Genomic DNA, 27634 nt, shown 5'->3' with positions numbered 1-27634 from the left:
TCTTAGAAGACACAGGACATGTTTTTAGAGTAAATTCTGTCTTTAGTCTTGCATAACAGCCATAGAGTTCTGTTTGAAAGCGCTGAGGTTTTGTTTAAATGTAAACATTTTCAAATGCAGTATCTGACTTTATTTTTTTTATATCTGAAAAATAGTGTAATTATTATTTAAATGGAGTGTTTGTACTGTGGGCACACCCCCAGCCGGAGTCTGTGAGATATTTGCTGCTCTGTACTCAGTCACATTCTTCAAACGTCTTTTTTGTTGTCGCCCTTTTTAAATGGGCAGAATGTGAGATAATGTTGTGGTTGATAACGGCACGCATGTGTTAGTAAAACATTTAAATGAATAAAAATGCATTGGTTTGAAAATATGAATATAGAATATAGAGTATATAGAAAATATAGTGCCTGTAGAGGTCTAAAACAGAAATAAAAAAACTGTTATTCAATATGTTTTGTAGTCAAAAGACGTTAAATCTAACTAAAACAGGCATGTGTGCGGTATTTTAGTGTTAGCTAGCTGTGGCTAATGCTAACAGTAGCTTAACTTCAGTGTTTTCAGCTCATCTCAGTATCTCTGATGACACTGTGTTTGAATCACCGACTGAACTGAACCGCAGTGAGATAGAAGCAAACAGGCGCAAATATGTTCTGATAATTATTCTCAGTAACAACGAACTTCACTTAAAAATGTTCACATTTAAAACTGTCTCTTTAAAACTGTATACACATCATATTATACTGAGGAGCAACAGGAGGACGAGGCTGAACAGACTCAGCAACATGAAACCCTCCTGGACTGGGCTGCCGGCTCTGAATGAAGAGGCGGTTGAACGGATCAGAACCTGATGTGATGGTGTTTCAGTGCGTCCCCTTTGGGTCCAGTACTGTAATCATGGACTTTGATGCTCCACTAAAACCAGCTGGGAAACTCAGACTGCACACATGTTGCCAAGTCAGAAGTGACTCCCAACCAGATGATTTTAAAATATCTTGTTTTCCTAATGAACAGATTGATTGAGGAGCTGGAGCGTCATCACTCCATTGTGACTGTAGCCCCCCTCTGCTGAGGCCGGACCCTCAGAGGCTGGAGACCAGGGACAGCAGTTGTTAGATTTAATGTGAGCCACTCAAAAACAATCATGCACCATTATAACAAAAGTCTTCTCCCACATTGCAGTGACCAAGATGTAAATCACTCCAACAAGGTGAGGCAGGGCCTTTATAATCAGCATTCTCTGGACCGTCCAAACACCTGAAGACAGATCTCCTCTGTGAAAGTTCAGAAACCAGCGACGGAAGAACAGAGAAAGTGAAAAGAAAAATGAACTACGTTACCGTTTAATGTCACACAGACGCGCACGTAACGGAGGACTCACACAGACACGCACGTAACGGAGGACTCACACAGACACGCACGTAACGGAGGACTCGCACGTAACGGAGGACTCGCACGTAACGGAGGACTCGCACGTAACAGAGGACTCACACAGACACGCACGTAACAGAGGACTCACACAGACACGCACGTAACGGAGGACTCACACAGACACGCACGTAACGGAGGACTCGCACGTAACGGAGGACTCGCACGTAACGGAGGACTCGCACGTAACAGAGGACTCACACAGACACGCACGTAACAGAGGACTCACACAGACACGCAGGTAATAGAGGACTCGCACAGCCACGCACGCAGACACGCACGTAACGGAGGACTCGCACAGACACGCACGTAACGGAGGACTCGCACAGACACGCACGTAACGGAGGACTCGCACAGACACGCAGGTAATAGAGGACTCGCACAGCCACGCACGCAGACACGCACGTAACGGAGGACTCGCACAGACGCGCACGTAACGGAGGACTCACACAGACACGCACGTAACGGAGGACTCACGCAGACACGCACGTAACGGAGGACTCACACAGACACGCACGCAGACACGCACGCAGACACGCACGTAACGGGGGACTCGCACAGACGCGCACGTAACGGAGGACTCGCACGTAACGGAGGACTCGCACGTAACAGAGGACTCGCACAGACGCGCACGTAACGGAGGACTCGCACGTAACATAGGACTCGCACGTAACAGAGGACTCGCACGTAACAGAGGACTCGCACAGACGCGCACGTAACGGAGGACTCGCACGTAACGGAGGACTCGCACGTAACAGAGGACTCGCACAGACGCGCACGTAACGGCGGACTCACACAGACACGCACGCAGACACGCACGTAACGGAGGACTCACACAGACACGCACGTAACGGAGGACTCACACAGACACGCACGCAGACACGCACGTAACGGGGGACTCGCACAGACGCGCACGTAACGGAGGACTCGCACGTAACGGAGGACTCGCACAGACGTGCACGTAACGGCGGACTCACACAGACACGCACGCAGACACGCACGTAACGGAGGACTCACACAGACACGCACGCAGACACGCACGTAACGGGGGACTCGCACAGACGCGCACGTAACGGAGGACTCGCACGTAACGGAGGACTCGCACAGACGTGCACGTAACGGCGGACTCACACAGACACGCACGCAGACACGCACGTAACGGAGGACTCACACAGACACGCACGCAGACACGCACGTAACGGGGGACTCGCACAGACGTGCACGTAACGGCGGACTCGCACAGACGCGCACGTAACGGAGGACTCACACAGACACGCACGTAACAGAGGACTCACACAGACACGCACGTAACGGAGGACTCACACAGACACGCACGCAGACGCGCACGTAACGGGGGACTCACACAGACGCGCACGTAACGGACTCGCACAGACGCGCACGTAACGGAGGACTCACACAGACACGCACGCAGACACGCACGTAACGGGGGACTCACACAGACGCGCACGTAACGGACTCACACAGACACGCACGTAACGGAGGACTCACACAGACACGCACGCAGACACGCACGTAACGGGGGACTCACACAGACGCGCACGTAACGGACTCACACAGACGCGCACGTAACGGACTCACACAGACACGCACGTAACAGAGGACTCACACAGACACGCACGTAACGGAGGACTCACACAGACACGCACGCAGACACGCACGCAGACGCGCACGTAACGGGGGACTCGCACAGACGCGCACGTAACGGACTCGCACAGACGCGCACGTAACGGAGGACTCACACAGACACGCACGCAGACACGCACGTAACGGGGGACTCACACAGACGCGCACGTAACGGACTCACACAGACACGCACGTAACGGAGGACTCACACAGACACGCACGTAACGGAGGACTCACACAGACACGCACGCAGACACGCACGTAACGGGGGACTCACACAGACGCGCACGTAACGGACTCACACAGACGCGCACGTAACGGACTCACACAGACACGCACGTAACAGAGGACTCACACAGACACGCACGTAACGGAGGACTCACACAGACACGCACGCAGACACGCACGCAGACGCGCACGTAACGGGGGACTCGCACAGACGCGCACGTAACGGACTCGCACAGACGCGCACGTAACGGAGGACACACACAGACACGCACGCAGACACGCACGTAACGGGGGACTCACACAGACGCGCACGTAACGGACTCGCACAGACGCGCACGTAACGGAGGACTCGCACAGACGCGCACGTAACGGAGGACTCGCACGTAACGGAGGACTCGCACGTAACGGAGGACTCGCACGTAACAGAGGACTCGCACGTAACAGAGGACTCGCACGTAACAGAGGACTCGCACAGACGCGCACGTAACGGCGGACTCACACAGACACGCACGCAGACACGCACGTAACAGAGGACTCGCACAGACACGCACGCAGACACGCACGTAACAGAGGACTTACACAGACACGCACGCAGACACGCACGTAACAGAGGACTCGCACAGACGCGCACGCAGACACGCACGTAACAGAGGACTCGCACAGACGCGCACGTAACGGCGGACTCACACAGACGCGCACGTAACGGCGGACTCACACAGACACGCACGCAGACACGCACATAACGGAGGACTCACACAGACGCGCACGCAGACACGCACGTAACGGAGGACTCACACAGAAGCACACATAACGGAGGAAACACACTCTGGTTGAGGAACTCACAACTAGTTTTCCATGGAAAAACGGGTCGCAGGATGGTACCAGAACCAGTGGATGAGGCAACAACAACTTGGCTTCAAAAGCCAAATAATAAAATTATAATAAATGTGGCTCAAAGTGCCTTTCATGTCATTTTTCTTCTGTTTACAGATTTCTATAACAAATGTGCTGCAAAACGGGGAAATCTCATTTTTTTTCTCATGTTTTGATGCTAGCTGTCATGTTCTGTGTTGGTTCTCTTCCACTGCGTGTCTCTGTGTTCTTCCCTCCATGTTTCCCTCCCTTGTTGCGTGTTTGTCTCCCTCTGTATCATCTTAGCTTGTTTGTTAGCCAGTCTCCCCTCACCTGTTCATCTACTCATCAGTGTACCTGTGTATTGAAGTCTTTATTTGACCGAGACATGTTTCAGTGGACATTCCAGCAGCTGTTGTGTCTGAGTTGTACTTTGCTTTTTGCCCCTTATTATATCTGCTTCTTTGGTTTCTCGTACTTCAGCTTTGTGTGAAATAAAGCTCGCCGTCTGTGTTCTTATTTTTGCCACCTGAGTTTTGATCTGCATTTGTGTCCATTACAGCCCTGACACTAGCAACTGACATGAAGGGTAACAAATCATGTTCCAGGTTCCAGAGACGCATCATTCATCTCAGGTCATTTGAGTGATTTAAATCAGGTGTGCTGTTGAGCTCATCGGCTGTTTCCTGTCTGGAAAGACGAGCAGAGCTGTGCAGGCGTCAGTAAATTTAATGTCCATGTTTTATTTTCACTCATTTTTTTCAGTGCCAATACGACAACTTTTCCACATACAAACGTTTCAGTGTTTCCTCTGTTGGTTCAGGTTGTGTTTCTGTCAAAATGAACTGTCAGTGTTCTGACTCGGTACAGTCCCCCTTCACTGTAAACAGCATTGTATCCTCTTTAAGCTTATTGTTTTGATTCTGTGACCCACAGTTTTAATGTTCTGGTTCACTCTCCCCAAGATACTTAAACTCCTCCACTTGAGGCAGGAACCTATGGCCATGAACTTTGGGTCATGACCGAAAGAATAAGATCCCGGATACAAGCGGCCGAAATGAGTTTCCTCCGCAGGGTGGCAGGGCGCTCCCTTAGAGATGGGGTGAAGAGCTCTGTCACCCGGGAGGAGCTCAGAGTAGAGCCGCTGCTCCTCCACATCGAGAGGAGCCAGCTGAGGTGGCTCGGGCATCTGTTTCGGATGCCCCCGGGACGCCTCCCTCGGGAGGTGTTCCTGGCATGTCCCTCCGGGAGGAGACCCCGAGGAAGACCCAGGACACGCTGGTGTGACTATGTCGCCCAGCTGGCCTGGGAACGCCTTGGGGTCCTCCCGGAAGAGCTGGAGGCAGTATCCGGGGAGAGGGAAGTCTGGGTGTCCCTGCTCAGGCAGCTGCCCCCGCGACCCGGCCCCGGATAAGCGGATGAAAATGGATGGATGGATGGATGGTTCACTCTCTCAGCTCTCGTCCACGTTGTTGTACGCACATTTTAAAAAGTCAGTCGGTAAAAGAGGCTCTAAAAGCACACTGACACATTTAGCGTCTAGCTGGTGAACAAAGCGGAGCAGTTAGCAGCTAAAGAACTAAATGTTTCCCTCAGGAGTTCGTGCACCAAAAACAGTGAATATTGGACCTTGATCATCAGTACCAGCCCGTCACGGTACCATTGTAATGTTCTTGCTATGTTTTAGTTTCAGCTGAGTCTCAAGGTCCCTCTGGATTGATTGCAGCAGATTCAGATCAGCTGTGTCACACTGTGGACCCTGACTCCTAATTAACCAGTGACAGCAGCTCTCCCCTCCCAGCCAGCCAATCAGAGTGTGATTCTGTCTGTAGCTGACAGATCAGTGAAAGTCACTGTTTGTTAGGCTTCCTGCATCAGATCTGTGCTTCAGATTGCTTCCGTTTTTAAACAGCTGATGTCCATAATGAACTGCAGTTTGATCCAATATTGAAAGATAATGTTGGAGAGTTCTCTTGTTGCAGTGACTGTTTGAATATTAGAGCTGATACTAGAAAGGCTCACAGAGAAGGTGTTACATTTAAAGAGGACGCTCAGACAGCAACTACATGATGAAACCAAAAATGGGTTTTTTAGTTTAGAAAACAAAAAACTGCATATTCAAAGAAAGGTTGGAGACCCCAGCTGATATGAACAGAAGGGAAATCACTGGGCCTGAGGCCTGTACTGAAGGGGGCTCAACATAGCCAGGCTTTGTGCTCATGATGCAGCTCAACAAAGCCCCGAGTCCCCAATCAGAGTTAAACGGTACTGTGACGTGGTTATCAACTTCATTTGTCAAGTCCGGTTCTCTGCTTTGTGCTCTGCGCGTGTTCACATTAAAGGGGGCGTTTGACATCATATTATTCTGCTTCCGCGCGAAAATGGATCGATCTCGGGCCACATATTTTACTCAAGAAGAACAGCTTCTTATAATGCAAGCTATGAAGAATTTAAGGACACAATCACCACGAAGAGTAACACTCTCACCGCCAACAGAGCGAGGGAGGGCTGCTGGCAGAAAACTGCTGACCGTGTAAATGCATAAGTTAACAATGATTAATATTATGATCAATATTATATTAAGCCCTTAGTGTTTTCATTTCTGAAAGCTCAACATTGTGCAACTTTTACATATTAACCCTCATCCATTTAAAAAATAAATAAACTGAAGCAACAACTATCTTTTTTCATTTTTGAATGATGTCTATATTGTTTTCACATTTTACTGATCTCAGTTATAGAATGCACGTGTGTGTTTTATTGAAAGCGAGGCTGAGTGTGCGTCGGCTATAAATGTTCAGTGTTTTTTGTATCACTGTGTCGGGATGAACAAGCAGATGTAGCTACTGTCCCTGTACAATGACAATAAAGAGCTTTCTGACAGTGAAAATAGCTCCAGCCTGTAAGATTTGTGTTTGTGCGTACACTGCCCTACAACGGGGGAAACATTGATCAGTTCATCAGTTTATTCATGGACACATCAAAGAAATAATTTACTTTACTCATTATCTGGGACAAATAGTTGGTCTAATTAATATTTCCTATTGCATTTTATTAAGATGTGGAAGCAGCAGTCGGACATGGCAGCAAGTTAGAGCCAAATACAAAAATATCATCCAGAGTGGTATGTAGCCAAGCTGCCCCATCATTCTGTCAGTGTGGATACTATACTGTATCCCATTTTAATGTAATATCATCACTATCTTAAGCCAACAGGAAGAAGAATGAAAAGAGGAAGACTGGAGGGGGTCAGCTCCACCAGAGTTCACAGTACCTGAGGAGCTGGCCCTCTCCCACAGTGAAGGTCGTCCGATGATGGAGGGAATTGAAGTGGGGCTCAGGTCGGACCCGAGTGCTGGCGGCTCACAGGAATACTTTCTGTCCATGGTATGTCAAGAGTAAAGTACTTAACATTTGCTTTTAGCATCAGGCAGGAAAATCCACTGTGTAATTTCAGTTGTAGGAGACACCACGGTGCTGCTGCCAGGGCAGTTTCCCTGCACCACCCCAGAGGTAACTATCACAGCAATGTGTCAGGTACTTTGCATTTGCTGTGATCAGCCCATATCATGCAGACCTCTGAAATCATTCTTCAGGCTCCTGGCATGTACCTCTGGGAGGAGACCCCGAGGAAGACCAGCGTGTCCTGGGAACGCCTTGGGATCCTCCCGGAAGAGCTGGAGGCGGTATCCGGGGAGAGGGAGGTCTGGGTGTCCCTGCTCAGGCAGCTGCCCCCGCGACCCGGCCCCGGATAAGCGGACGAAAATGGATGGATGGATGGATGGTGACGGTCTCTGTGCTGTCGGAGAGGCCCGAAGTAGGAGAGCATTTTTACATACTCATCTTAAGTAGGCCTACACATAATGAAGTGACTTAACTTGGTGGATATCTTTCACAGGAAGATGATCTACACCCTCTCTGCCCACAGCCTCTACCTCTGCGTCTGGCCTCGGGAGGGAAAGAACTGTAAGGGTTGTATGAAAATTTCAACAATATATGAGATAAAGGTGTTGTAAAAAGTAAAACTGCTTGATTAAACATGCCAGTGTCCTTTCAACCAAAACAATTCATACAGACCACAGACACACTCCGTGCAGTCTATAAAAGAAACCTGGAGCTGGACAACATAAAAAAGGAACTGGAAATCAAAAAACTGAAGCTTGAAATTGAACTCTTGGAGTTTAAAAAAAAAGGTATTCTAGTAAATGGTACATTTTTAAAATGGTTTGATAGCATGACATTATGTACTTATGCCTTGTTCTGTCTTTTTCTTCCCAGCAAATGCAGACATTTCAATAAAAAAAAAAATGAATACACATTCAGTGAATGACTTTATTGTTCACATCACTGGCGGGTAAAATACTGTGCAGTAATTGCCTGCCGGATGGCAGCACCAGTTGGGTGGTCCGTCTCAGCTGCTGCTCCTCATCATTGTGATGTTGTGCAGCACCACACATGCAGCGATGATTCCACAAGCACGCTCAAGACGTACCCTCAGGCCACGCAGGCAGTTGAACCTGCACTTAATGACCCCAAATGTCATTTCTATCCTGACCCTGCACTAACCCAGAGCGACTCTGCGGTGGTGTGTCAGGGTCAGGATAGGGGGTCATTAAGTGCTGGGTACAGGGGTACCCTCTGTCCCCCACAAGCAGTCCGTCAAAGAGGCCTAATGAAGAGAGAAATAAATACTTTGTCATTCTCAACAATTAAAGGAGTGAAAAAGAAGGAATAAGGATTAATTACCATATAGCCTACCTTGTTGTAACTGGTGACCCAGTGCAGACTCACGTAAAATTCTTGAGTCATGTACAGACCCAGGCCATCTTGCCTCCACACTTGTGACCATCAATTGATGGTCACAAGTCATCTGTTAACGGGATTTCTGGTTAAATTTAAAGAGAGCACTGCACAAAGGTGGAAAGCATAAAGAGATTCCTTTTGAAAGATATTTCACTCATGTGAAAAGTCTGTCTATAGACAATATTGTGTGCCACTGATAAAAGCCTATATTAACTGTGCATGTGCCACCGATCACCTGCAGAAATTATTTTTGAGATTTCACCTGCACATTGATGCTGTGGATGGATTTGTGGTTGACATAGTCAGCCTCATGTTCCCCCAGGGGCCCCGTGACGGGTACATGAGTGCAGTCCACAGCACCAATGATCCTGGGGAATCCTACATATATTATAGGCTATATTAAATTTCATTATGCAAGCAAGTAATACTGATGATGTAGAGGGGTATGAAAGTACGTTACCAGATGAAGAATCTTTCCTTAACAAGCATTGTGCTCAGATGACTTGGGAACACTACAGACATATTTAGCTTCTCAGTAAGAGCAAGAACCACTTTGCAGATGGCGCAACACGCAGTGTTCTGCTCAGATTTTCTGCATCACCAACTGAATGCAAGTAGGTTCCCGTGGCAAAAAAACGAAGAGAGAGCCACCTTCCTAGTACAGGGAAGGTCGGCTTTAGACTCAACATACCTCGCTAAGCCACTAAACTGGCTTCGCAGTACACCCCTCTGCCACGCAATGGGCCGTCATCTAATCCTAAATGAACCAAAGAAAAACCGAGAACTGGACTGCTGGTGATCTCCAAACTAAACTCTAAACAAATAAAACCCAGGACTGACAACATGTGGGGGGAACAAAGGTAAGAAGATAACAATCTCCTGTCAGTGTGAGCTGGTCAGTGGCTACAGACATACTGAGGCTTCCACTCAATCCTCCTTAAATGCTGTCAGGTAATTGCAGCACACCTGGACAGGTGTGTCTTCCTGAAAGATAACAAAGGAAAAAGGAACAGAGGGTGCCAGAGAGCAACAGAGAGAGACATCCAGTACAGGCACAACAGCAGCCGCCGCTGAGGTAGAAGGAGACATCGTACCACTGAGTCAGTCATAGTCGAGTGGGATGGCCTTCTTTGTCCACCAGGACGCGGAGACACTGGTGTACTTTTATTTACAAGGCCATGCTTGGGCAATTACATCTGTAACTTATTAACATGGAGAAGTGTTGATTCTTACGGTTTGCGTTCAAACAACCAGTTGTTGCTGTCTGTTCCACTTTCTCAGACAGAACTGGGAAAAAGGGCTTTCGCCTACTCAGCTCCTTCGACATGGAATATGCTGCAAAAAATAACTGAACTGATTTCCTTGAATGCTTTTAAATCCAAGCTGAGGGCATTTGAGACGATCTCCCTTACTTGTAACTGTTTTTTATCATTTTAATTTATTTGTAACTGTTTTTCCAACCCAAATTGCCGTCTGTATGTTGTGTACACTGAATGTGACTGTGTAACTTTTTGTTGCCTCTAGGCCAGGATTCCCTTGAAAAAGAGGTTCTTAATCTCAACGGGATTTTTCCTGGATAAATAAAGGTTAAAAAAAAAAGAAACGAAACAAGCCCAGCTCCACCTGATCGGGTTAATGGACCTTTGTGAGCTGTAGGAGAGACAAGTGATGATGTGTAAACGCAAAACACACACAAGGATCCACTTCTAGCCCAGTCGGGTCACATTCTTAAGGGTTAAGGAGCTGTAGACAGGATCCAGTTGGGCGCTGATGAGAGCTGGTGCTGATCCGACCTCGGGGGATATCTGACCGCCATGCGAGATATTAATGAAGATAATTATGGCGTCATCAGAAGGGATTTGGTGTAAAGCGTGGCCAGCTGCAGGCGCTCACTGAACACCCAGATTACACACTGAACCTGATGAGATTCTGTCGCTGCGACCCCCAGACAGGAAGACTGAGCTGGGAATGATGAAACTGAAATATACTTTTGAGCCCCTCTGAAGTCCCCAATGTGATTAAACAGACACTGAAACATGTGGAGGAGCCTGGATATCAAGGGGTTTGATGAAGACAAACAACAGAAGCAATCTGAAGCACAGATCTGATGCAGGAAGCCTAACAAACAGTGACTTTCACTGATCTGTCAGCTACAGACAGAATCACACTCTGATTGGCTGGCTGGGAGGGGAGAGCTGCTGTCACTGGTTAATTAGGCGTCAGGGTCCACAGTGTGACACAGCTGATCTGAATCTGCTGCAATCAATCCAGAGGGACCTTGAGACTCAGCTGAAACTAAAACATAGCAAGAACTTCACAATGGGACCGTGACGGGCTGGTACTGATGATCAGGGTCCAATATTCACTGTTTTTGGTGCACGAACTCCTGAGGGAAACATTTAGTTCTTTAGCGGCTAACTGCTCCGCTTTGTTCACCAGCTAGACGCTAAATGTGTCAGTGTGCTTTTAGAGCCTCTTTTACCGACTGACTTTTTAAAATGTGCGTACAACAACGTGGACGAGAGCAGAGAGAGTGAACCAGAACATTAAAACTGTGGGTCACAGAATCAAAACAATAAGCTTAAAGAGGATACAATGCTGTTTACAGTGAAGGGGAACTGTACCGAGTCAGAACACTGACAGTTCATTTAGACAGAAACACAACCTCCCAGAGGAAACGAAAACTGGAAAAGAGATCTCAGTAGTGTCTCATTCATTTCTCCTAGGCAACTGTGAGATCTGTGTGAGACCAAAGTGAGGCTGTGGCTGATTTCTCCTGTTTCTCAATTGTTTCTCCTGAGAAAAAGGTGCAGAAAATCTCAAATTCGGCTCCCTGTAAGTTTCAAAGGAGATCTCATCAAGCTCTCAGTGAAGTTTCAGAATGTCTCCCCAGTGCTGGAAAGGAGCAAGGTTTAAGCAGTAAAGTCTCAAGCTCACCTATTGCTGCTGTTTTTTAGGAGAAACAAATGAGAAATGTTTGAGACCAAAAAAGACGACAACAAGACTGAAATGAGAACTCTCACTGAGCTCCTTTAGAGCTCCATAGCTGTAAAGAAGCTTTGAGCAGTAACATTTTCCTCTGGGGTGAACCAACAAAGGAAACACTGAAATGTTTGTATGTGGAAAAGTTGTATTGGCACTGAAACAAATGAGTGAAAATAAAACACGGACATTAAAAGTTGTTTAATGACTTTTGATATTTTTTGAAATTTTATGTTTCAGTCGTTTGACTAATACCTGGAACAGTCATTACTCTCCCGTAAGGTTCTTATGCAACAGAGACGTTGTTCACTGCTCCAGTAAATAGGACGGACCATAGATACGACTTGGCAACAGGAGATATTCTAGTCCGCTCAGTGATGAGCCAGCAAGCTAACGCTATGCTAGCAAGATTCAAAGTCAATAACATAGTATATATATATATGTATATAATTTGACAGTATGTTTAATAACAAGACTAGCTAGCTAACCAGTCATGTCATTGTCCCCAAATCAATATCAATTTTCATTAACAACTGACCGGCCGTGTGTAACGTTACTGTGGCCGCAGCCTGAAGCAGAGAGCTCAACAGTGAACGGGATGTGAGATTATTCAGATTATCAGTAAGTTTAGAGGGGAAGTGAACTTTCTGCAGCTTGTGTGTTACAGTCTCCACCCTGTGGTGTTCAGAGGACAAGACACTGAAGGACTGAACTCAGATTTGATACGCCATCTAGCGCATTAATTTACAGCGGTGAACAGACAATTTGACTGGAACTACTTAGTAGGTGTCCATATATCAGGGATTAATGGACACCCTGCAGCCAATCAGAATTGAGTATTTCCCCAGACCATGGGATAAAATTGTTTAATGAACATACCCAAAAACTCAACAAACTTGGAATGTATGTCACATCTGGTGAAAGACTTGATAATTCAACGTCATTGGGTGTGGGCGTGGCCAGGGGACTCACCTACTGGAATAGTTCAAAATCTAAGCCCCGCCTCCTACATGCAAATACATGAATGAAATTTGGTTTGCATATGTATCATGAACAGATGCACAAAAAATGTCTCCAACAGGAAAGTCGGCCATTTTCATTCAAAGTTACAATTTCACCGCAAGTGTGCCGCATTTCCATGCGTCGTACTTTAACGATCTCCTGCTACAGATTTAACACCACAGTCTTCACATCCAGTCAGTATCATCCTCAGACCTTGAAGATGAAAAGTTATTGAAATCTTTCTCCTACATCATACCTGGTGGGCGTGGCAGTGCGGTCCATATTGATGCTTCGCCATGAAGAAGGAAATCCTTAAAGTCCGTGTAAAGAAGCAATACATTTGTGTTATGAGTTTGTCACACCACAGAAACATGTGTCATTGACCACTGAGCCAAATTTGAAAGATTAAAAAAATGGCTATGTATCTAAAATTAGGTCTCAATCGTGGAAAAACAAGCACTTCTCTCTGGGGGCCGGTCAGTTAGAGGCGCTGGAACCACACCCACACAGGGAGGAGCCTCCTCCGTGTTCTGTACAAGGACGTAACCTACAGTAACAATGGAAGCTAACAGCATCATCAGAGGACCCAGCCCGACCTGTTTGAGCCATCAGAGCCAGAAACTGACTCTGAGTCAGACACTGATGGTGCTCAGCCTCGTTCCTCACAGTCCATGTTTTACATTACACACAAACGTAAAACCCCAGTCTACATATAACTCCTTGTCATAGCTATATTGGTGCACATAATATTACCTGTAGATTATCATTGTGCTGTCAGATGGACTCTGATTAAATGCAATAACATTCGCTAACATTACATGGGCATGACAGGATACACGATGTAACATCACTTTCAGGATTTGCGCCTTCAGCAAAATGCATTTAATTGCCCAAATGTACAATATTTATAACATAAGCACACACTTACACTCTCAGGCGGGCACATAATGCGGATGGCGGAGATGAGAGCGTGCACTGTCGGTGGGACGGGAGGATGCAAGCCGGGACGGAGCGGGTCAGTTCTGCCCCACTGACCAGTATCAACGGACTCTTCAGATATCCAGACTTTACCTGGTGACAGTTGGTGTAACTATCGGGGGTAAAGTGGACACTGCAGAGACGGGTGATGGTGGTGATTTTAAACTCTTTACAGTAGCTTCTCTTGACAAAATCGATCCACTGTTTCCTAACGTTGTCCTCCTTAGGAAACTTAAATAAGCTAACAGCGCCGTCAACCTGCACACTGTGGCATCCAGGAAAGATGCACCAGCGATGTGGAGGAGACATGACTGTTTAGCTGACTGGTTGACTGGTTAGCTAGCTGCAAACTATTGTAAGAGATGCTATACGAGACTCGAGAGCAACCGGAAAAACCACCGAAGCTAATGTGCTGAATGTATTTATACCACTTCCGCAGCAGGGCGGGGTTTATGCAAATTTCTGACCCACCCATTAAATCCTGAACACAGAAATGTTGAAACACAGTTTGTGAGCCTAGCTCCAAAATTAAATTCTAAATGGTTGAATGGCGTTTTACATGTTTTAAGGAAATACATTTATGACCTTTTTCATGTGTTTAGAAGAAAATGGCTGAATTTGCTTTACACAGACTTTAAAGTTTCAACATACAATTTCCGATCTACCCCAAAGCGCTCACACATGTAGAGGGTGTCGCCCTGAATACGTCTCTGCATCAATACTGTGTCATATCCACAGCGCCACCCACTGGACACAGTAAACAAACATTATCTGATTTACATTTACTGCTTGTTTTCTCCACATCATCCACTACAGGATGACATGTAACTGAGCGTGCAATCTGACGGCGCCGCAGCCGACATGTGTGAAGCGTAGCTCTTTTTTTGTGCATCTGATCATGATACATTTGCATACCGAATTTCGTAAATGTGTGTGCATGTAGGAAGAAAGGATTTACAGCACTATGGAGTCCCCTGGCCACGCCCACATCCATCATGTTAAATTATCAAATCTTTCGCCAGATGTGACGTATATTTTGAGTTTGGTGAGTTTTGGGGGATGTTCAGGACCCCAAAACTGAATTCAAAGTGCAGAATAAAAAGAAAAATAACATATTCAATAGGTCATCGCACTGTCAGTGCTCAGGCCCTGATCATCTAGTGCTGTAAATTCCTGCCTCCTACATGGAATGGAATCGTGGATGCTGCCACGCCCACATGTCACGTCCGGTCCGCTAGCCAAGCTTTAAAAAACACACGTGTTGAAGTGCTGCGAGTCAACTTCCTCTAACTAAGCTACTAGCTCTGCCAGTAGCTATCAGCTACAGCCAGTCAAACCACAGCATGGTGTTACACCGTTCCTGTTCAGCTAGCGGACCGTGGTCAGGTAGTTCAGGGGAGGTGATTTCCTCCAGGGAAGTTTGTGTTTACCTGCGGGGTGAACCTCTTTCACATAATAGCAGGGAGCTTTGCTGTATCTGGAGGAGCCGTGGCCTTTATTCACAGCCAGACTGCAGACTGTACTGTTCACTTTGTTACTGTCGCTACTCCTGCTGCTCCTTTTTTAGATTTCCAGTGAGTTATGATGACAACGTTTGCATTGTCAACAAAAAAGCCACAGTTTGCAAGCTCTGCAGAAACTAGATGGCAGAAACTTTCCAATTGACTGAAGATATAAGTTATTGTTACATTATGTTGTTAATAAATGTTTTAAATTTGACAATGTAGTGTGGTACATTGTGAACAAAGGTCAGATATTATTTTGGATAAATAATAAATAAATAATGTAATAGCAGCCTGTGCTTCAAAAAATTAAATGTAAAAATCAAGAATCAAATCGAACCTTAGAATGACCTTAGAATCAATCATTTAATCAAATCGAGGGTTTGGAGAATCGTGACACCCCGAGTCACGAAAACCTCTCAAATTAAAATCTTAAGCTGACCCACCCGATCAAGTTGAACTGATTGAACATGATAATACAAGGTGAACTATGACTGATGCAGCGTTCCTCAAACAGACCGTCATGGTGCGAGGGGCCCTCTGCAGCCACAGAGTCCACATATAGCAGGAAACAGCTCTGGATCAACCACACTATCACCAGACTGCCTTAACAAACGTCATGATTTTACTTTGTGAAACGGCTGCGACAGATTCTTAGTCACTGACTGAGAGGAGAGCACGAGAACACGTCACACCTCCTTCATGATGTTATCTGACAGTTTATGCAGTGATCGTTAAATGAGTCTTTAAAGAGCGTCACTCTCTGAATCCTTTCTCTCTACAGGCAACATCTGCTCAGTCACAGTGCTGGTGAAAAGTTCACATCCACTAGTAAAGAACATGTTCAGTACATCATGGCAGTCTGGAGATTCAATGATTTCTACCACTTTCAGTCAACATTCATGAAGTTTGGTTCAATAATGAATTTATTGCTGGTCTTCTGAAAATGGCACCAAAGCTGCTGGTCAGAAGTGTACAGACAGGAAGTCTCATATTTGGTTAAATGTTCTGAGACTTGATTGGACCTCCAGACTGCCTCGATATACGTGTTCTCTCCAAGTGTATGTTAACTTTGGACCACAGCTGTTAATGTGAAGCACTTTGATTCCATGTGATTTGTTAGAGTGGTGCTGTTAATGACGTGTGACTGATGGTGGTCACCATCAGCAGTACTGATCCCTGTCACAGTACTCAGTGTTAACATGTCTGTTTGTGCCCCTGAAGAAGATGCAGCTGTAGTTAGTCAGTGTGACCACTAGAGGGCAGCGAGTCCTCATCATCTCAGTTTGTGAACAGGACGGACAGACGGACAGAGAATCAGACAGAAAGACACCGGAGACACAGTGAAGACATCATCACATCAGCTTTATTGTCAGCGTGCAGCAGATCATGATTCAGACCTCCACCAGACGTTGTGTTGAAACTAGTGAGTCTGACTGTGAAGCTGAGTGTGTGTTTAGTTGCAGCAGCAGACTGAAGGGAACATCTGAACCAGCAGAGAATCATTTCTCTCCACCAGCAGCTGCTCTCTCACACTCTCACTGTGATTTAACATCCACATATTCATCACAGCCACTGATCAAACACACATCAGCTGATGATATTCTGCTGTAACACGGTCCTGGAGCTCTACTGCACAGGACGGATCTTCATGCTGATGCTCTTCAGGGAGTAGTCGCTGCCCTTCCAGTGGGTCCACTCCACTCCAGCAGCAGAGACAGCTGCATCAGCCCCCCAAAGATAAACCCCGTTTGGATTTGCTTGGAAACAACCCTTGTACCAAAACGCTCCCAGGTATCTTCTGGCACAGTTATTATTCCAGGAGCCCTGGTCTTTGTCGAAGGTGGAGAACTTCTCTCCACTGTGATACCTGAGGGCGTCTCCTACAGAAACACAACATGTGTATGATCAGAGATTATGAGACAAACAACAGTGGTATATTTTAAAATATTTACTTCTCTAACCTTCTCCACAGTCCACATCTGTACAATCAACACAATGAATGATCTAACCAGATATTAAACATGTTGCAGCTGCTTTCATTGAATTAAACTATGTTTTCACATATAGAGTCAGCTGGAAACAGGCAGTCAGCCTTTTTGCAAATTGCAACAAATGATTAAATAAATCCATTAATAGCAGATTAAATGACCAAATAATGTGTGAATTATAAGACGTGTTGCCAGGACAACTTAAATATAAACTTATATTAGAAGCTGCACACTCCAGCAACATCCTGCATCGCCACACAACGACTGTTGTCCTGCGGTACGCTGCGGCCGACATGCCGTCCTCTCTGGTGCCGCACGCCACGATTTTACGTCACAGATTTGCACCAATTGTAAGAGACGCACACGGCCGAGGCGTCTTGTACTTGTGTCCTCGCTCCATTAGAGATGGTTCATCTCACGAGGACATGAGAGGTGGATCCAACAGACAACATGTTCTGCAGCATCATAGAAAATAAGACTGCACCCACAAACATTCACACAAGATTTTATACGTTTGGAAATCTTGGTGGAACATTTTTAAGAAAATGTTTTCGTGTGTACGCACGGTTTCTACATCTGCTCAGCTTTCAACACAATCACCATGAAGCTGTCGGGTAAACTAAACCCTCTGTTCAGTCGACTCTCTGCAGCTGGACACTGGACTTCCTCACAAGCAGACCTCAGAGAGTTCAGATCTGCAGTCACACCTCGACATTAGTGCTCAGCACCAGAGCCATGAGCAGAACTCTGATCTGTGCAGCTCTCTGTCAGTCAGTCAGCAGTTTAAATATACAATCCAATCATTATCTTCTCCATATCAGAACAACACAGAACAACTTCTGCTGTCAGTGGCTCACCTGCCCCTCCAGCAGTGTATCCTGACACATGCAGTGTGTATCCAGTGGACTCTGGATCGATGGAGAACGAGGAGTAACGAGCGAACGCCTTGTTTCCCTCAAAGTCCTCCATGTCGACCAGCAGCTCGTACTTCTTCCTCAGAGTCAGGTGGAAGAGATACTCCAGACCTGAAACCAACATGAACACATATTAACAGAGCGTCATGAGGTCACATGATGGTTGGTTTGGTTCCGTCTCTCACCGAGCCAGTACTCTCCAGCAGCGCTCCCAAAGCCCATCTTGTATTGATCCCAGGGCCTGTAGAAGTTCACCGAGCCGTCCATCCTCCTCTGGAACACCTGGAGGGACGAACACACGACACACCTGACAGCTCAGGGTTCAACAGTTTTACTGGTGTGTGATTTATTGTGACAGGAGGTGTTCATTCTGAAAGTCCCTCTCACCGTCCATCGTCCTCCCTCCGAGTCCATGTCACAGTGCACCTACACAAACACAGTCATTAGGAACCTGAGCAGAGAGGCTCCGTATCACTGCTGCACTTTCACCCTCAGCACGCTCCTGAACGTGTCTGCCTGAAGAAATGTCAGTGAAACATAGTAAGACAAACTTCAACAATGCAGACTTCTTCTCTGACTGGAAGGTTTGTTGTCATGGCTGCTGGCTCCATCTCAGAGCACTCAGCTGTGACACCTCATCAGCCGTCCTGCTGGAAGACTCTGGCTCTCTCTCATAGACAGATGGAATTAGTTATTGATCCCAGACTGGGAAATGATTTAACTCATGTAAGCTCAGAGGATTATTTGTGGCCTCTGATTCACGGCTATGTTGATATTATTTCTATTGTTGTTGTAGTTATTTTTATTATAACTGGAGGTGTTCACACCTTGGACTGTCAAATATTCTATTCCAGTGTCAACAGTAAATCAAGAGGAGTGACTGTCCTTCTCCAGGAAACAGATCAGATAACAGATGGTTTATAATTTCAGCTTCACTTCCTTCTCCAGCCGTTATTCCGTCTCTAAAGTCGCCTTGTTTAATACTTGGATGAGATTTGAATTGTTGAGTCAACCCCAGTCTGGATGGATCAAATCCTACTTTAAAAACAATTTAAAAAAGTGCCTTTTGTCATTCTCACAGAGGCACTTGTTGAGGCCGTGCTATCAAACCGTTATCACCCTTAAAGTGAAACTCTCACCAAAATGCAACCCAGGCTTTTTTTGTGAATGTTTATGAGTTAAACCTTCATGTAAAAGCATAATTATGATGAAAGAGGCACTTTTAAGATTTACCGTAGTTTTGTTTTCAATGGGAGTGCTACGGGCACTTTAGCGATAGCATCAAAATCTCTATATTTAAAACAGAAGTCTCGACACAACATGAAACTTTGCTGGTAGCATCACCAGGGTCTCTACACATGAACACGAGCATTGAGAACATTGTTTGTGTACACAGAGTTACTAAAAAGAAGGTTTTTGAACAACTCGTGTTAGCAGTAGCTTGTTCCGCTCGCCGCCGTCCTGCCAGTGGAGAAGTGTCGATCTCAGAATGTGACGTAACCTGGAGGACAGTTAAGGTGGAACGCTCCTAAAGCTTAGATCCATATAAATGCAGGATCATTAGTTGTTTTGTCGTTAGCGAGTTATTCAAAAACCTTCTTTTTAGTAAACTCTGTGTACACAAACAATGTTCTCAATGCTGGTGTTCATGTGTAGAGACCCTGGTGATGCTACCAGCAAAGTTTCATGTTGTGTCGAGACTTCTTACTGTTTTAAATATAGAGATTTTGATGCTATCGCTAAAGTGCCCGTAGCACTCCCATTGAAAACAAAACTACGGTAAATCTTAAAAGTGCCTCTTTCATAATTATGCTTTTACATGAAGGTTTGACTCATATACATTCACAAATAAAGCCTCAGTTGCATTTTGGTGAGAGTTTCACTTTAAAGCTCTGGAGCATTAAAGGAGTCTCAGGTGTGGCACTGAGCACACAGTCTCGCTACATGCTGGTGACTCGTTAGATCACTCCTGTATATATAGTCCGGCAGATTAGTGAGATAATCGTTGGCTTCTTGATACAAGCATCAAACTTGGCACAAATATTCTTTGGGACCCACTTTTTCCAAAAAGCCTGTTAGCCACGCAAGAAACCTAAATTGGCCGCCAATTTCCAATATGGCCGCCATTGAAAGCCATTAGACTTGGTGTTAGACCTGGATTGAGATTGGATAATCACATTTTCATGATCTTGATATTTGAATATAGGTGAAAGAATCTGAGCTTTCCAACTCTTCGATAAAAAGTCAAAAAATTGGTTAAAATTTGATACATTTTATATGAATAGAATATTTAAAATGAAGGGGAAATGATCACTGGTTTGAACTGAACTTCACCAGGGCAGAACAGTGAGGTTTGACAGAAGGACAGCTTTGGTGATATTTTGCACTGTTCCTTCTCAGTGTTTCCTCAATGCCCCCTCCGTCATCCAACCGGGACATGTCTCATCTGACTGGCAACTGGTTGCTTGCTTGAAAGAGTGGTGTGTTTGTGGTAATCATTGGAATAACCATTGCTCTCAGGACTACATGGATAATGAGTTGGAGGAGATTTCAACTCTTAGATAGCATTTGGGACACTGAGCTATACTTGCTATAACTACAGTTAGTAGACTACAACTACGGTAAGTACTCTAATAAGCTGACACTGAAGCTCATGCTGAGTCTCACAGCACTGATGCCACCAGTGTGCCCTGGTTGTGTTTGACATCACGCCATCGGCACAATAAACTTAATCAGCAGTGACACTGGCCATTTCTGATTGTTTGTCTAAAGTGTATTGTGGTGTTCTGGGATGCATGTCAGTAGAAATAACGCCATGGATTGTAATGGAATAACTCCACTAGTAACAATGCTAACTAATCAAATATATTACAGCCTGATCTTTGAGTTGATCCAAGCTCACAAACAGTATTTCTGGTATGTGACAAATGTATTGCACTTCCTTTTCAGCTCACTACATGTGCTGCATTATCTAGATATTCAACATTTAACCAAGCTAGCTAGCTATAAGATGGATAAGCGCTGTCTGTATGGAGACTTATTATGATTCATGTAAACGCAGAACATACAGTCAGGTCGGTTCTTGTTCAGGTGTGTTAGAGACAGGAGCCGACTCATCAGTCCGACTGCCTTTTCTGACGATGGTCTGAAGTCAGATAGGTGTGTGAAGGCCTTTATGAAGACATTTTTCAACATTTTGAGATTGATGAAAACATTTTGATGTGGATCAAAAGATTTTGCATTATTGAAACTTCGTGTGTCATAAAATTTTACAGAAAACTGCGAATTTGAGTCGTAACGTGGCCTCCATCTTGAAAACTAGTCTTGAAACAGTTTTTTTTATTTGCATCATTAGATTTGTCTACTCAAAATACATACAATTCGATGTCTAGATCTTTTAAATATGCTCAGCCATTACCTTTCTACAATTTAAAAAAAAGTGTTTTGGTACATTTTATGTCTTGAAATATGGCCACCATGTTGGATTTTCAGGTGGCTAATGGGCTTTTCTCAAAAAGTAGGGTCTAGGCATTATTCATGCCAAATTTGGTGCTTGTATTACAAAATGAACAATTGTCCTGGAATTTGGACTTAATCTGCCGGACTAATAGGTTTATTCCTGCATTAGATGGACATTTTGAAACAATTTGGCAATTTTCAGGACATGGTCTAAAAGTTTTATTCAAACAGTTTAATGATGAAGACATACAGCTACGTACTCATCAGTGTTCATCTGAATTTAAATATCTTGGGATTTACATAACTGGCACATTAGAAAGCTTAAATGAAATTTCTCGCGCTTGATTGATGCAGACAGACTGTGACTGGTGGAAGACGTTAGCAGATCTCTAACATGCAGAGTGAACTGCAGTAAGATGAACACTGCTGCTACACCGCCTGCCCATCAGAGGCAGAGACAGGATGCCCAGAGAGGGTGACGTGTACCTGGACAGCAGACGTGGCTCCGATGGGATAGATGGTGAACACTCCACTGGGTCGGCTGGTGTCGTGATTATAGATGTCGCTGCAGTCCACTGGCAGGACGAGCTGCTGGCAGCGGGTCAGCACCGGAGCCAGGAGCAGGAAGACTGGCAGCAGCTGGACAGAACACATGTTGTCATGTGCTTTATTAAAAACACTCATTTCCAATCATCAACAGTCATGAGGGACTCGGCATTGAGCAGTGAGGGTTGAATGTGTGTGGAGAGGCGTGATGAGGTGCTGATCCATGTCTGCACACTGGATGTGGAATTCAATACTGAAATGGAGCTTTGATGGTACGTCAGGTTTCAGGAATTAACATGTTTCAACGTATGTACACCAACATTCAATGTGAATGAGGCCCGAAGTGAAGCTGTCACTGTGAGGACCGAGTCACCAAACCAGACTGTAGATAATCACACAGAACCTGTCGACACACTGATGTCCTGCACGGACAGACACAGGAGCTGTTTCTCTGTGTGGCCTCCTGCACAGTGTGAACGCTGTTTCAGGTCACTGAACACGGAGCTGTTGGGAAACTGCCCAGGTGAAGATACTCAGAAGGCTGTTTCAGTGTAACTGTAGGCAGGAGAGCTTTGTTTGGCCACTGTGCCTCACAGTGCAGGTTATATATCGTCACCTTCAGCTTGGACGAGCGCTGCACAGCGTTTGACTGAGAGAGAGATTTTCTTTAAACATGGTTGGTGTGGTCGGGACTTTAAAAATACCCGAGTACGAGTAACATGTGTGAAACTGCTGTGAGACATCCAGACACAGATTCAAGATTCAGGTCATTTTCAAACTTACCTTCATTGTCAGAAGTGAGCTGATGAAAATCCTGATGTTGGTGCGTCCGGACGTCTGACGAGTCTGATGTGTCTCTCTCTCTCTCCTATTTATAATCCAAAGGTCAATAAAGGACAAACTCGTCCAAACTCGTCCAAACTCGTCCAACTCGTCTTGTGTAATTAACAGCTGCTGTTTCACACCGATAAGAGAATTCACTGAGCAGGTGGAAACATTTCAGTCTGTTACATCACGGCTGGAACCAAACGTGACACGTCGGCTCAAAGACACAACTTAAAGTCACACTCACTTTAGTGGAAGTTAACCTGTGTGTGTGTGTGGTGTGTGTGTGTGTGTGTGTGTGTGTGTAGTTACCTGTGTGTGTGTGTGTGTAGTTAACCTGTGTGTGTGTGTGTGTGTGTGTAGTTACCCTGTGTGTGTGTGTGTGTGTGTGTAGTTAACATGTGTGTGTGTGTCTGTGTGTGTGTGTGTGTGTGTGTGTAGTTAACCTGTGTGTGTGTGTCTGTGTGTGTGTGTGTGTGTGTAGTTAACCTGTGTGTGTGTGTGTGTGTGTGTGTGTGTGTGTGTAGTTAACCTGTGTGTGTGTGTGTGTGTGTGTGGTTAACCTGTGTGTGTGTGTGTGTGTGTGTGTGGTTAACCTGTGTGTGTGTGTGTGTGTGTGTAGTTAACCTGTGTGTGTGTGTGTGTGTGTGTGTGTGTAGTTAACCTGTGTGTGTGTGTGTGTGTGTGTAGTTAACCTGTGTGTGTGTGTCTGTGTGTGTGTGTGTGTGTGTGTAGTTAACCTGTGTGTGTGTGTCTGTGTGTGTGTGTGTGTGTGTAGTTAACCTGTGTGTGTGTGTTTGTGTGTGTGTGTGTGTGGTTAACCTGTGTGTGTGTGTGTGTGTGTAGTTAACCTGTGTGTGTGTGTGCGTGTGTGTGTAGTTAACCTGTGTGTGTGTGTGTGTCTGTGTGTGTGTGTGTGTGTGTGTAGTTAACCTGTGTGTGTGTGTGTGTCTGTGTGTGTGTGTGTGTGTGTGTGTAGTTAACCTGTGTGTGTGTGTGGTGTGTGTGTGTGTGTGGTTACCTGTGTGTGTGTGTGTGTGTGTGTAGTTAACCTGTGTGTGTGTGTGTGTGTGTGTGTGTGTGTGTGTAGTTAACCTGTGTGTGTGTGTGTGTGTGTGTGTGTGTAGTTAACCTGTGTGTGTGTGTAGTTAACCTGTGTGTGTGTGTGTGTGTGTGTGTGTGTGTGTGTAGTTAACCTGTGTGTGTGTGTGTGTGTGTGTAGTTAACCTGTGTGTGTGTGTGTGGTGTGTGTGTGTGTGTGGTAGTTACCTGTGGTGTGTGTGTGTGTGTGTGTGTAGTTAACCTGTGTTGTGTGTGTGTGTGTGTGTTAGTTAACCTGTGTGTGTGTGTGTGTAGTTAACCTGTGTGTGTGTAGTTAACCTGTGTGTGTGTGTGTGTGTGTGTGTGTAGTTAACCTGTGTGTGTGTGTGGTGTGTGTGTGTGTTTGTTAAACCGTGTGTGTTGTGTGTGTGTGTGTGTGTATAGTTAACCTGTGTGTGTGTGTGTGTGTGTGTGTGTAGTTAACCTGTGTGTGTGTGTGTGTGTGTGTGTAGTTACCTGCGTGTAGTTAACCTGTGTGTGTGTAGTTACCTGTGTGTGTGTGTGTGTGTAGTTACCTGTGTTTGTGTTGTTACCTGTGTGTGTGTAGTTACCCTGTGTGTGTGTGTGTAGTTACCTGTGTTTGTGTTGTTACCTGTGTGTGTGTAGTTACCTGTGTGTGTGTGTGTAGTTACCTGTGTTTGTGTTGTTACCTGTGTGTGTGTAGTTACCTGTGTGTGTGTGTAGTTAACCTGTGTGTGTGTAGTTACCTGTGTGTGTGTGTGTAGTTACCTGTGTTTGTTTTGTTACCTGTGTGTGTGTAGTTACCTGTGTGCGTGTGTGTGTGTGTAGTTACCTGTGTGTGTGTAGTTAACCTGTGTGTGTGTGTGTGTGTGTGTGTGTGGTTAACCTGTGTGTGTGTGTGTGTGTGTGTAGTTAACCTGTGTGTGTGTGTGTGTGTGTGTGTGTGTGTAGTTAACCTGTGTGTGTGTGTGTGTGTGGTGTGTTGTGTGTGTGTGTTGGTGTAGTTAACCTGTGTGGTGTGTGTGTGTGTGTGTGTGTGTGTGTGTGTAGTTAACCTGTGTGTGTGTGTAGTTAACCTGTGTGTGTGTAGTTACCTGTGTGTGTGTGTGTGTGTAGTTAACCTGTGTGTGTGTGTAGTTAACCTGTGTGTGTGTGTGAGTGTGTGTAGTTAACCTGTGTGTGTGTGTGGGTGTGTGGTGTGTGTGTGTGTGTAGTTAACCTGTGTGGTGTGTGTGTGTGTTGTTGGTGTTGTTACCCCTGTGTGTGTGTGTGTGTGTGTGTGTGTGTGTGTGTGTGTGTGTGTGTGTGTGTGTAGTTAACCGTGTGTGTGTGTGTGTGTGTGTGTGTGTGTGTGTGTGTAGTTAACCTGTGTGTGTGTGTGTGTGTGTGTATAGTTAACCTGTGTGTGTGTGTGTGTGTGTGTGTGTGTGTGTGTGTGTAGTTAACCTGTGTGTGTGTGTGTGTGTGTGTGTGTGTGTAGTTAACCTGTGTGTGTGTTTACCTGTGTGTGTGTGTTGTTACCTGTGTGTGTGTAGTTACCTGTGTGTGTGTGTAGTTAGCTGTGTTTGTGTTGTTACCTGTGTGTGTGTAGTTACCTGTGTGTGTGTGTGTAGTTACCTGTGTTTGTGTTGTTACCTGTGTGTGTGTAGTTACCTGTGTGTGTGTGTGTAGTTAACCTGTGTGTGTGTAGTTACCTGTGTGTGTGTGTAGTTACCTGTGTTTGTGTGTTACCTGTGTGTGTGTAGTTACCTGTGTGTGTGTGTGTGTGTGTAGTTACCTGTGTGTGTGTAGTTACCTGTGTGTGTGTGTAGTTAACCTGTGTGTGTGTAGTTACCTGTGTGTGTGTAGTACCTGTGGTGGTGTGTAGTACTGTGTTTGTTGTTGTGTACTGTGTGTGTGTAGTTACCTGTGTGCGTGTGTGTGTGTGTAGTTACCTGTGTGTGTGTAGTTACCTGTGTGTGTGTGTGTGTGTGTGTGTGTGTGTGTGTAGTTACCTGTGTGTGTGTAGTTACCTGTGTGTGTGTAGTTACCTGTGTGTGTGTGTGTGTGTGTGTGTGTAGTTACTTGTGTGTGTGTAGTTACCTGTGTGTGTGTGTGTGTGTGTGTGTAGTTACTTGTGTGTGTGTAGTTACTTGTGTGTGTGTGTGTGTGTGTGTGTGTGTGTGTAGTTACCTGTGTGTGTGTAGTTACCTGTGTGTGTGTGTGTGTGTGTGTGTGTAGTTACTTGTGTGTGTGTGTAGTTACTTGTGTGTGTGTAGTTAACCTGTGTGTGTGTAGTTACCTGTGTGTGTGCAGTTACCTGTGTGTGTGTGTGTGTGTGTAGTTACCTGTGTGTGTGTGTGTGTGTGTGTGTAGTTACCTGTGTGTGTGTAGTTACCTGTGTGTGTGTGTGTGTGTGTGTGTGTGTGTAGTTACCTGTGTGTGTGTTGTTACCTGTGCAGGGCCGTTTCTGTCTTTTTGGGCCCCTGTGTTGATAGATTCCTTTAAACCTTTAGGTGATCCACAAAGATGCAACAATCTGCTTCAGTTTAAGAGGAAAACAGGCGAGAGTCCTGAAAACCTCTCAAATTAACATCAAACATCTTCAGCTGAACTGAGAGAACATGATACCGGTACCGGTCCACTGGTGCTGAAGGCCGCCTCAGGTTACCAAGCAACATAGATCCTAAACAAATATTCAGACTCTATAATTAAGTTATGTTACACTAATGCAGAAATTAATAATCTGTGTTCATATTAAACATTGTAATATTCAGCACAGTGTCCCTTTTAACCACCTGATTTGTCACTTTTAAGCAGTTTTCAACACATTTGTTTGAGTTATAAATGAAGATAAATGACTGATGAACACTTTGTGATACTGAAGGATTATTTGTGTGTATATTTCACAGGTATTACAAAGTGGACTACTTGAGTCTAACTGATGATCTGGTCTGAACCTGTATTCTGTGGGCAGAAGAACTAACATATCGTATCATATATAGTTTAGATTACTTTAAACTGAACTGGGATCCAGAACCGGGATCCAGCAGCTCCGCTGGACCGGGATCCGGCAGATCCACTGGACCGGGATCCAGCAGACATGACAGACTAACAACACACCCTCCCTCACAGATGTGATGCAATGAACTGGACCTGCTGTAATTCACCAGGTCAGTCAGTCTGATGACGTTCACATGTGACAGATTTATTTTAGCCCTTTCCTGAAGCTAACACTTCAGCTAGCTAACAGTTCATGAATAAAGCTCCTCCTCCACATCATGAAACAAACCTTCATCTAGTTTCTCTTTCCTTGTTTCTGAACCACATGAATGGTTCTGTTGATCAGTAACATCATGGTGATGGGCCCGGTGCCCCCCGCCCTGAACACAAGCTGCAGGCACACACACACACACACACACACACACACGCACACACA

General features: G+C 45.5%; 2 protein-coding genes across 2 annotated transcripts in view; both read right to left on the bottom strand.

Moving 5' to 3' along the window:
* The window catches only part of LOC115578011 (microfibril-associated glycoprotein 4-like), an 83638-nt gene extending 60505 nt beyond the window's left edge, over positions 1-23133 (bottom strand). Inside the window, exon 1 of the mRNA XM_030410876.1 lies at positions 23113-23133. Within this exon, the coding sequence (XP_030266736.1) occupies positions 23113-23118 (6 nt within the window). The 5' untranslated portion in view covers positions 23119-23133. The remainder of the gene's footprint in view (positions 1-23112) is intronic.
* On the bottom strand, positions 16764-23192 carry LOC115578012 (microfibril-associated glycoprotein 4-like). Its single transcript, XM_030410877.1, has 6 exons — positions 23113-23192; positions 22270-22422; positions 18712-18750; positions 18510-18606; positions 18268-18435; positions 16764-17302 (listed from the first exon to the last, which is right to left on the bottom strand). The coding sequence occupies exons 1-6, from the start codon at positions 23116-23118 to the stop codon at positions 17049-17051; spliced, it is 717 nt and encodes a 238-aa protein (XP_030266737.1). The 5' UTR covers positions 23119-23192; the 3' UTR covers positions 16764-17048.
* Positions 23193-27634: the final 4442 nt, after the last annotated feature.

Source organism: Sparus aurata, unplaced genomic scaffold (genome assembly GCF_900880675.1).
Source record: "Sparus aurata unplaced genomic scaffold, fSpaAur1.1, whole genome shotgun sequence".
Lineage (NCBI taxonomy): Eukaryota > Metazoa > Chordata > Actinopteri > Spariformes > Sparidae > Sparus > Sparus aurata.
Note: the sequence above shows the minus strand (reverse complement) of the source record. Positions and strands in the feature narration are given on the sequence as shown.